Source organism: Ranitomeya variabilis, chromosome 5, assembly GCF_051348905.1.
Source record: "Ranitomeya variabilis isolate aRanVar5 chromosome 5, aRanVar5.hap1, whole genome shotgun sequence".
NCBI lineage: Eukaryota > Metazoa > Chordata > Amphibia > Anura > Dendrobatidae > Ranitomeya > Ranitomeya variabilis.
In genome coordinates, this window is record NC_135236.1 from 316559888 (window position 1) to 316572001 (window position 12114).

General features: G+C 45.5%; 1 protein-coding gene across 1 annotated transcript in view; it reads left to right on the plus strand.

Moving 5' to 3' along the window:
* Positions 1-5652: 5652 nt before the first annotated feature.
* The window catches only part of SUV39H2 (SUV39H2 histone lysine methyltransferase), a 75094-nt gene continuing 68632 nt past the window's right edge, over positions 5653-12114 (plus strand). Inside the window, exon 1 of the mRNA XM_077264638.1 lies at positions 5653-5904. Coding sequence (XP_077120753.1) covers positions 5826-5904 — 79 coding nt within the window. The 5' untranslated portion in view covers positions 5653-5825. The remainder of the gene's footprint in view (positions 5905-12114) is intronic.

Here is a 12114-nt window from a genome sequence, read left to right on the forward strand (position 1 = left end):
TACTTTCCAAAATGGTGTCACTTGTGGGGGGTTTCAATGTTTAGGCACATCAGGGGCTCTCCAAACGCAACATGGCATCCCATCTCAATTCCAGTCAATTTTGCATTGAAAAGTCAAATGGCGCTCCTTCCCTTCCGAGCTCTGCCCTGCGCCCAAACAATGGTTTACACCCACATATGGGGTATCAGCGTACTCAGGACAAATTGCAGAACAATTTTTGGGGTCCAATTTCTTCTCTTACCCTTGGGAAAATAAAAAATTGGGGGCGAAAAGATCATTTTTGTGAACAAATATGATTTTTTATTTTTACGGCTCTGCATTATAAACTTCTGTGAAGCACTTGTTGGGTCAAAGTGCTCACCACACATCTAGATAAGATCCTTAGGGGGTCTACTTTCCAAAATGGTGTCACTTGTGGGGGGTTTCAATGTTTAGGCACATCAGGGGCTCTCCAAAGGCAACATGGTGTCCCATCTCAATTCCAGTCAATTTTGCATTGAAAAGTCAAATGGCGCTCCTTTCCTTCCGAGCTCTGCCATGCGCCCAAACAGTGGTTTACCCCCACATATGGGGTATCAGCGTACTCAGGACAAATTGTACAACAAATTTTGGGGTCTATTTTCTCCTGTTACCCTTGGTAAAATAAAACAAATTGGAGCTGAAATAAATTTTGTGTGAAAAAAAGTTAAATGTTTATTTTTATTTAAACATTCCAAAAATTCCTGTGAAACACCTGAAGGGTTAATAACCTTGAGGGGTGCAGTTTTTAGAATGGTGTCACACTTGGGTATTTTCTATCATATAGACCCCTCAAAATGACTTCCAATGAGATGTGGTCCCTAAAAAAAAATGGTGTTGTAAAAATGAGAAATTGCTGGTCAACTTTTAACCCTTATAACTCCGTCACAAAAAAAAATGTTGGTTCCAAAATTGTGCTGATGTAAAGTAGACATGTGGGAAATGTTACTTATTAAGTATTTTGCGTGACATATGTCTGTGATTTAAGGGCATAAAAATTCAAAGTTGGAAAATTGCGAAATTTTCAAAATTTTTGCCAAATATTCATTTTTTTCACCAATAAATGCAAGTTATATCGAAGAAATTTTACCACTATCATGAAGTACAATATGTCACGAGAAAACAGTGTCAGAATCGCTAAGATCCGTTGAAGCGTTCCAGAGTTATAACCTCATAAAAGGACAGTGGTCAGAATTGTAAAAATTGGCCCGGTCATTAACGTGCAAACCACCCTTGGGGGTGAAGGGGTTAAAAAACCTTTTGTTGTGCCATTTGTATACTCAGCCTTGCTGGCGATCAGCCAGATCACGCTGATACTTCCTCATTTTATTTTGTACCACTTCATTCTCCCATTTTTTTAGAAGTACGTCAATCTCCTCTTTAAATTTTGTCCCTAGTTCACCAGTAAGACATTTATTGATCTCCTCTTGAATTGTATTAAGTTCCATATCCAATTCTTTCAGCTGTGTTTCATTATTTTTGGACAGTAGTTCCATAAAATTCCTGGAACACACGGATGCCGCATCCTCCCATTGTTGAATAAAATCAGTATCACTCACAACAAAGGAAGGAAAGACTTGGACTCGTAGGCCCCGTGGAACCAGGCCACAACCAATATAACGCTCTAAAAAGGCCCTATTCCACCATTGACGCGTACGTTTGTTTAACAGTTCCTTATATTTATTAGTAAGACCACTAGTGTCTCCGGCTTCAAAATCAACTGTGCCCCCAGCACTTTCGCTGAACACCTGATCAAGCTGACTCAGCCACGCTTTTTCGCGTTCACGGAAATCCATTCCTTCCACAATGGCTACTGTGAAAACACAGACAACAATATAGACAAATAAGCCCAAAATGGAGGGTACATTCATAGAATACACCACCATGCTCCAAACCACACTGGGAGGAGCATGTAAGGGAGAAATAGGTACCAATACAAGTACCAGGACACTCCTGCCAACAAGATATAAAGAGAAAAAATGGAGTACACGTCCATAACTAGTTAAATGTAAATTTATTAGGTCACAAAATTACAGAAACCAATAAGTTAAAGTCAAATAGACATACAATTACAAATTCATTCAGCTAAAGAGAGCCGGGTAGCACAGACCAAGAAAACTAGTATGGATCATCCCAGACGTCCTCTATTGCCATAAGGTGCATAGTGCAATCATATATGGGCACATTCCCCTGGGGTATAGTAAAGGCGTATTGTACACATTTAAATGAGCCCTGTACACAAGCTCTAAAGTGTCGTATGCATTATAAATTATCCTCCAGGTTCTTACCCAAATGCCGGCGTCAGGTAGGGATCCACACCGTTGCCCCAATGCGCGTTTCGCGTCGGCTTCGTCAGGGGGCGGTGCTGCTGGATATCCGGAAGCTATATTTAAAGGTCCCCCACTAATGACTAGTGCTTCCACCATTCTACCATTGTAAATGTAAAACAAAAAAAACACATACATTCCGGTGCCCGGCGTCCGCTTCCCTGCACTCCTCCTGCATCCTGTGTAAGTGCCGGCCGTAAAGCAGAGCGGTGACGTCACCGCTCTGCTCTGTGGGAGATGCCGGAGATGTTCGGCGCTGACACAGGATGCAGGAGGAGTGCAGGGAAGCGGATGCCGGGCACCGGAATGTGAGTATGTGTTTTTTTTTTTACATTTACACTGGTAACCAGGGTATACATCGGGTTACTAAGCGCGGCCCTGCGCTTAGTAACCCGATGTTTACCCTGGTTACCCGGGGACATCGGCATCGTTGGTCGCTGGAGAGCCGTCTGTGTGACAGCTCTCCAGCGACCACACAACGACTAAACAGCGACGCTGCAGCGATCGGCATCGTTGTCGATATCGCTGCAGCGTCGCTTAGTGTGACGGTACCTTAACTCCTTTTTTTGGGATCACACTGTTGAGGAGAGCCATAAGATCAAATACTTAATTAACCTCAACACATAAGGTAATTGAGAGGAGCAACCCATAACATGTATTGTTTAACCTTACATAAGTTTTCCTCAGACAAAGAGAGACACTGAAGATGGCTGCCATCTCCTGTATCAGATCCATGTGCTCTGGTATCCAAGATGAACAATGAAGACACTGAAGATGGCCGCCATTTCCTGTGTCAGCATGCCGTGTGCTCTGGTATCCAAGATGACGCCCACCCTGATGACCTCATGGATCTACCCACAGCGACGCCCACCCTGATGACCTCACGGACCAACCCACCCTGATGACCTCATGGATCCGCCCATGGACTTGCTCATGCCCAACCCACTAACCAATGAAATACATCCGATCACTCCCATTTTAGAGCTAACCGAGCCCCCTTACAGGAGATATATAACATTGTGTTTGACTAATAAACTTCCCTTCTTGGAGCTGAGCCACACATTGATCAAGGAGAGTTACAGCTGACTGTGTCTGGTGTATTTCTTTAGTGCACATGATCAATATCCATTAGGCCAGGAGTAGGCAACTAGAGAATTGAACATTATATTAATTGTTCAACCCTAATAACACTATCTTATCATATCTTATTATATGTATTTGTATTTAGTCTATGTGGTAAATATCTACTCTTAATAAAATATTTATATTTTGAGATACATTATGACTTAAGTTCTCCTCATATTTAACTGATTTCTTTGAGACTGTATTTTTTTATATCTTTGATTGTGTATATATGCTGGTGACATATATAAACACTTCAAGAATTGTTCCTTTTTATCTGGCTTTTTGTAAAGATGACTTGTTTTTTTTTAACATTTTCTTGTTGTTTCATGAGCACTTCTTTGATTTTTCTTTATGGATTTTTTTTTAGCATTTATTTGGTCGTTTTATTTTTACTAATTCAGGACGGTTTTTAAAACCCATTAGAGATAATGAAGACACTAGCAGGTTTAGTAGCAAGACCAGACAAACTGCATTCCCCCTACGAAAACGCCTGAGGAACGGACGTTGCGTTTAACCACTTATTGCTGAATGCCTCAGAACACATGAACACGTCATGTAAGTTAAAGGGAATCTGTCACCCCGTTTTTATGATGTGAGGTAAAAATATCCATCAATTCAGCGTCAGTTCTGCATTACAGCAGTACTTTTGATACCTCCTGACTCTCCATCTTTGATGAATAAATACTAGTGATGAGCGAACATACTCGTTACTCGAGATTTCTCGAGCATGCTCGGGGGTGACCTCTGAGTATTTTTTAGTGATCGCAGATTTAGTTTTTCTTGCCGCAGCTGAATGATTTACATCTGTTAGCCAGCATAAGTACATGTGGGGATTCCCTAGCAACCAGGCAACCCCCACATGTACTTATACTGGCTAACAGATGTAAATCATTCAGCTGCGGCAAGAAAAACTAAATCTCCAAGAACTAAAAAATACTCAGAGGTCACCCCCGAGCATGCTTGAGAAATTCACTCATCACTAATAAATACCTTTTCTATCTCTCCTGCGTTGTATGTAAATCACCTCGGTCCGATGGGTGGGGCTTATTCTCCTTGTCCCCCCCTCCTGTCTTGCTCTGCGCATTTATTTCTCCTCATTCCTGCGTTCACGTACAGATGCCGAGCGTGCGCATTGAATTGCCTCTCACACGTGCGCAGTATGCTTTCTCCAACTGTGGTCAAAGAATAAAAATCAGTATTGCGCATGCACCGGCATTTTTCATTGCGTTCTGTGCCCCGGAAGTCTTGCCATGCAAGAGGGCATAGAACGTAATGAAAAATGAGGGCATATGCGCAAGAGTGATTTTATGCTTTGACCACAGTTGGGGAAAGCAGACTGCGCACGCTCGGAAACAGTAGGGGATCCGTGCTATTCACAGATCTCATTACGTCCAGCAAGCTGAGCAGGGGGAGAGAATAAGCCCCGTCCATCTGACCAGACCGAGGAGATTTACATACAACGCAGGAGAGATAAAAAAGGTATTTATTCCTCAAAGATGGGGAGTCGGGGGTATCAAAAGTACTGCTGTAATGCAGAACTGAAGCTGAATTGATGGATGTTTTTATTTACCTCATATCACAAAGATGTGGTAACAGATTCCCTTTAACAGAACCATTTTACTGAGCGTGTTATTAGCGCTTAAGGCTACTTTCACACTAGCGTCGTGCACTGCACATCGCTATGCGACATTCCGACGCTAGCTGTGAATGCGCCGCACAGCGGGGGCAGCGGATGCAGTTTTCCAACGCATCCGCTGCCCCATTGCGAGGTGCGGGGAGGCGGAGTTCCGGCCGCGCATGCGCGGTCGGAAATGCTGCAGACGACGCACCAAAAAATGTTCCAGTTTTTTGGTGGCGACGGTCCGACGCAACTGTCGCACGACGGTTGCGACGTGTGGCAATGCGTCGCTAATTAAAGTATATGGAGTAAAAACGCATCCTGCAAGCACTTTTGCAGGAAGCGTTTTTTCTGCAAAAGGACGCATAGCGACGTGCAATGCACGACGCTAGTGTGAAAGTAGCCTCATTATCCGGCAGTAAATGACACACTGTGAACACAGCGCTAGCTGTATAACTGTTCCTGTCACGTTGATTAACTATGACCCCCCTGCTGGGGCGTTATCCGAGGTGTCCGTGTACAGCACTGAGGGCCCTATAAGGGGTCATTAGCAGCGGCTGAGGTGAGAGGACGCTGCACTGTGCACACATTACAGTGGCGCCTCTGTTCTCTGTGACAACAGGAAACTATATTGGCGGCAAAACAGTTCGTTCGAGTTAACCGCTCTGGCCGAAGAGCCCGCCCCCTGGTGACGTGAGGGTGAAGTACGACGGGATTGGCTGGTGTGGGTGAGCTACATGCAGAGGCTGTGGGTGTGTGACGTCACGACAGGGCGATGTGATTGGCGGCGGCACAAGATGGCCGCTACGCGTGGAGGTGAGTGGCGTTGCGTGGATTCGCTTTCTGTGATGACATAGACGCGCGGGATACGAATTGAAAAACATGAGAAGCTGCCGGGGCGTCACTGGCCGGCCATAGGCGCTGCTGTGCGGTGGCCGCAGCTGGACCCCACTCATGTGTACAGCTGTCTAGTATTTGCGCTGCTGCCCGTTACTACGTTACATGCGAGCGGGGCGGGTATGGCAGTGCGCACGGTGTGGGGGGCGCAGTGGAGTCGGCAGCACGGCTCGTGTCTTCCTGTAGTGACCCACACTCATGGCTGAGCATGAGGCAGGGGAACAGCTGTGAGGGCAGCAGCTGACAGGCGCTTGGCACGGACCGGAGGGCACAGCCTCGCCTGCCTGTCACTGTGACCCGCTGAGAGACTGGTGGCTGCTGTGCGCGCTGCCGCCTCTGGGATCCGTCAACGGCAGCTCTAGTCACCTTTTCTGTAAACTTTAACCCCTTCCTGATGCCTGTTTTCATTTTTTTCCCCTTTTATTTTTTTGTCATTTGTCAAGAAGGAATTACTTTGTTTTTGTCTACAAAGCTGAAGCTGTATTTCTTGATTTGCTTAACCCCTTTACCCCCAAGGGTGGTTTGCACGTTAATGACCGGGCCAATTTTTACAATTCTGACCACTGTCCCTTTATGAGGTTATAACTCTGGAACGCTTCAATGGAGCTTGATGATTCTGACGTTGTTTTCTCGTGACATATTGTACTTCATGATAGTGGTAAAATTTCTTTGATATTACCTGCGTTTATTTGTGAAAAAAGTGGAAATTTGGCAAAAATTTCGCAATTTTCCAACTTTGAATTTTTATGCCCTTAAATCACAGAGATATGTCACACAACATACTTTATAAGTAACATTTCCACATGTCCACTTTACATCAGCACAATTTTGGAACCAAAATTTGTTTTTGTTAGGGAGTTATAAGGGTTAAAAGTTGACCAGCAATTTCTCATTTTTACTACACCATTTTTTTTTTTTGGGGGGGGGGGGGACCACATCACATTTGAAGTCATTTTGAGGGGTCTATATGATAGAAAATAACCAAGTGTGACACCATTCTAAAAACTGCACCCCTCAAGGTGCTCAAAACCACATTCAAGAACATTATAACCCTTCAGGTGTTTCACAGGAATTTTTGGAATGTTAAAAAAAAAAACAAAAAACGAACATTTAACTTTTTTTCACAAAAAATTTACTTCAGATCCAATTTGTTTTATTTTATCAAGGGTAACAGAAGAAAGTGGACCCTAAAAGTTGTTGTACAATTTGTCCTGAGTACGCTGATACCCCGTATGTGGGGGTAAACCAGTGGGTGCATGGCAGAGCTCGGAAGGGAAAGAGCACCGTTTGACTTTTCAATGCAAAATTGACTGGAATTGAGATGGGACGCCATGTTGTGTTTGGAGAGCCCCTGATGTGCCTAAACATTGAAACCCCCCACAAGTGACACCACTTTGGAAAGTAGACCCCCTAAGGAACTTATCTAGATGTGTGGTGAGCACTTTAACCCACCAAGTGCTTCACAGAAGTTTATAATGTAGAGCCGTAAAAATAAAAAATCATATTTTTTCACAAAAATGATCTTTTCGCCCCCAATTTTTTATTTTCTTAAGGTTACGAGAAGAAATTGGACCCCAAAAAGAAGTTGGACACCCCACAAGTGACACCATTTTGGAAATTAGACCCTCTAAGGAACTTCTCTAGATGTGTTGTGAGACCTTTGAACCCCCAAGTGTTTCACTACAGTTTATAACGCAGAGCCGTAAAAATAACAAAAATCATTTTATTTCCACACAAAATATTTTTTAGCCCTCAGTTTTGTATTCTTCCCAAGGGTAATAGGAGAAATTGGACCCCAAAAGTTGTTGTCCAATTTGTCCTGAGTACGCTGATACCCCATATGTGGGGGGGTAAACCACTGTTTGGGCGCATGGGAGAGCTCGGAAGGGAAGGAGCACTGTTTTACTTTTTCAACGCAGAATTTGCTGGAATTGAGATCGAACGCGATGTCGCGTTTGGAGAGCCCTTAATGTGCCTAAACAGTGGAAGTCCCCAATTCTAACTGAAACCCTAACCCAAACACACCCCTAATCCCAACCCTAACCACACCCCTAATCACAACCGTAAATGTAATCCAAACCCTAACTTTAGCCCTAACCCTAACTTTAGCCCCAACCCTAAGTGTAGCCCTAACCCTAGCTCTTAGGCCGGCGTCACACTGGCGTGTTTTACGGATGTATGAGAGGCGCAGAAAATACGGATTGCTTACAGTACAATGATTCTCTATGGGCCAGCTCCTATCTGCCGTATTTAACGGATCCGTATTATACGGTCTTGTACGGCTGTAGAAAATCGCATCATGCTGCGTTTGTCAGCGTATTGCGCAAAAAATCCGCCAATGAAAGTCTATGGGGGCGAGAAAATTACGGATTACACACGGACCATGCGTGTGACTTGCGAGAAATACGGACCGGTGTTCTCTAGAAAAGCCGGCAATTCAGTACGGTGTACAGTAAAATCACACTGACAGAATAGAATAGAATGGGTAGAATAAATGTGTACACATAGAAAAAAAAAAAATATATATATATATATATATATATATATACACACTCTCGAGTATAAGCCGACCCCGTCCTAATTTTGCCACAAAAAACTGGGAAAACTTATTGACTCGAGTATAAGCCTAGGGTGGAAAATACAGCAGCTACCGGTGAATTTCAAAAATAAAAATAGATGCTCCATACCGTTCATTATTCCCCCAAAGGAGGTTCCATATAAAGCTGTGCCATATATAATGCTCCATACCATTGATTATTGCCCTATAGATGCTCCATATATAGCTGTGCCATATAGAATGCTCTGCACCGTTCATTATGGCCCCATAGATGCTCCTTATAAAGCTGTGCCACATATAATGCTCTGCACCATTCATTATGGCCCCATAGATGCTCCTTATAAGCTGTGCCATATATGCTCTGCACTGTTCATTATGGCCCCATAGATGCTCCTTATTAAGCTGTGCCTTATATGCTCTGCACTGTTCATTATGGCCCCATAGATGCTCCTTATTAAGCTGTGCCATATATGCTCTGCACTGTTCATTATTGCCCCATAGATGCTCCTTATAAAGCAGTGCCATATATGCTCTGCACTGTTCATTATTGCCCCATAGATGCTCCTTATAAAGCTGTGCCATATATGCTCTGCACTGTTCATTGTTGCCCCATAGATGTGCCATATAAATCTGTGCCATATATAATGCTGCTGCAATAAAAAAAAAAAACACACATACTCACCTCTCTTGCTTGCAGCTCCTCAGCGTCCCGTCTCGTCGTCTCTCCGCACTGACTGTTCAGGCAGAGGGCGGCGCGCACACTAGTATGTCATCGCGCCCTCTGACCTGAACAGTCAGAGCCAGAGGACAGGAAGACAGAGAGGCGCCCGGCGGTTGGAACGTGGACAGGTGAATATAAAATACTCACCTAGTCCCGGCGCTCCTGGCGCTCCCCCTGCCTGTCACACTGTCTTTGGGTGCCGCAGCTCTTCCTCTGTCAGCGGTCACTGGCACCGCTGATTAGAGAAATGAATATGCGGCTCCACCCCTACGGGAGTGGAGTCCATATTCATAACTTTAATGAGCGGTCCCACGTGACCGCTGAACAGGGGAAGAGCTGCGGCACCCGAAGACAGTGTGACAGGCAGGGGGAGCGCCGGGACTAGGTGAGTATGCGACAATCCTCTCTCCCCCTCACCTGCTGACCCTGCCGCCGACCGTGACTCGAGTATAAGCCGAGAGGGGCACTTTCAGCCCAAAAATCTCGGCTTATACTCCAGTGTGTGTATGTGTATATATGTATATATATATATATATATATATATATATATATATATATATATATATATATATATATATATATATATATATATATATATATATATATATATATATATATATATATTCATATAGTGCTAGATAGCATAAAAGCCGGTAATTCAATTGCCGGCTCTTGCGATCTCCTTCACAAACCCGACAGGATATGAGACATGGTTTACATACAGTACAGTAAATCATATCCCTTCTTCTATTACATATTCCTCTTTACTAATGTAACAAGTGTCTCTGTGTAAAATTTGGGGTCTCTAGCTATTAAATTAAAGGATTAAATCCCGGAAAAAATTGGCGTGGGCTGCCGCGCAATCTTCTCCGCCAGAGTGGGAAAGCCAGTGACTGAGGGAAGATATTAATAGCCTAGAGAGGGTCCATGGTTATTGCCGCCCCCCCCCCCCCCCCCCCCCCCCCCGGCTATAAACATCTGCCCCCAGCCACCCCAGAAAAGGCACATCTGGAAGATGCGCCTATTCTGGCACTTAGCCTCTCTCTTCCTACTCCTGTGTAGCGGTGGGATATGGGGTAATGAAGGGTTAATGTCACCTTGCTATTGTAAGGTGACATTAAGCCTGGTTAATAATGGAGAGGCGTCAATTATGACACCTATCCATTATTAATCCAATAGAATGAAATGGTTAATAAAACACACACACACATTATTAACCCCTTTACACCCAAGGGTGGTTTGCACGTTAATAACCAGGCCAATTTTCACAATTCTGACCACTGTCCCTTTATGAGGTTACTAGATGGTGGCCCGATTCTAACGCATCGGGTATTCTAGAGTATGCATGTCCATGTAGTATATTGCCCATTTACATAGTATATTGCCCAGCGATGTAGTATATTGCCCAGCTACATAGTATACAGCACAGCGACGTAGGATATTGCGCAGCTACGTAGTATATTGCACAGAGCCACATAGTATATTGCCCAGCCTTGTAGTATATTGCCCAGCCTTGTAGTATATTGCCCAGCCTTGTAGTATATTGCCCAGCCACGTAGTATATTGCCCAGCCACGTAGTATATTGCCCAGCCACGTAGTATATTGCCCAGCCACGTAGTATACAGCAGAGCCACGTAGGATATTGCCCAGTGACGTAGTATATTACCGAGGCACGTATAGGGCCAAAAAATAAAAAATAAACATACTCACCTAACGATCCGAGGGCCCCTTGTAGTGTATCATACTCACCATTCTTGTCGCTGCTCCTCTGCGTCCTGCCTCTTCTCTTCCTGGGATCCTGTGCAGATGGTAGTGGTCGGCTTCAGGAAAATGGCCGCTGGATGCTGCGCGTGCGCAGATCGAGATCGCGGCGGCCATTTTCCTGAAGCCGAGTTCCATTGCAAGTGCCAGGGCTGGTGGGAGCAGGACCTATGAAGACGTCGCGGTCACATGACCGTGACGTCACGGCAGGTCCTTGCCGCACACCAGCCCTGGGACGGGACCGGACCGCAAGCTGACGCTTGTAATGGAGCGGTCCGGGGAGCGTGGCGAGGAGCGAGAAAGGCGGCGGAGGGTGAGTATAGCAGGTTTTTTTTTTTTTATTTATTATTTTTAACATTACATTTTGTACTATTGATGCCGCATAGGCAGCGTCAATAGTACAAAGTTGGGGACACACAGGGTTAATAGCAGCGGTAACGGAGTGCGTTACCCACGGCATAACGCGGTCCATTACCGCCGGCATTAACCCTGTGTGAGCGGTGTATGCGGGCGCCGGCAGTGAGTGCGGGGAGTAAGCGGCCATTTTTTACTCTTCGCCACGACAGCACCCCACTGGAGAGAGGGATCCGCCCCGCAGGAACAGGAAACCTATTGAGAAATAAAAGGGGGCGGTCCGCCTCTCCTCCTCAGTTTAGGTTTCCTGTTCCTGCGGGAACGACAGGACTTCTTAATGAGAAAGCAAACCTGGGCTTGCATGCCGCCTGCGCAGTATCCGAGAGAACGGCAGGGGCTGCGGCTCAGAAGGAGCGTCGGGGGAGTTCCGTTAGACGGCTCCCTCCTCGTCTGATGGAGCGGGCAGACGGCCGGGTCCGGGAAAGGCCGACCGGCGTCCTTCCCAGCGTGCGGTACGGCAGCAGGAGCCGGGTAAGGTGACCTTCCATTGCGGCCCGGTGTTGAATCCCGGGCCGCACATGCGCCGACCGCCGCAAATACAGGCTACCCCGGAAGTGGATCTTGGACTTCCGGGGCGCCTAGGCCGGATCCAGGGCAGGGGAGCCGGCACTGGTCTGCGCATGCGCGAAAAAAAACCCAAAAAACCCCCCAACGTTTTGGCGCTCTATTTAAAGC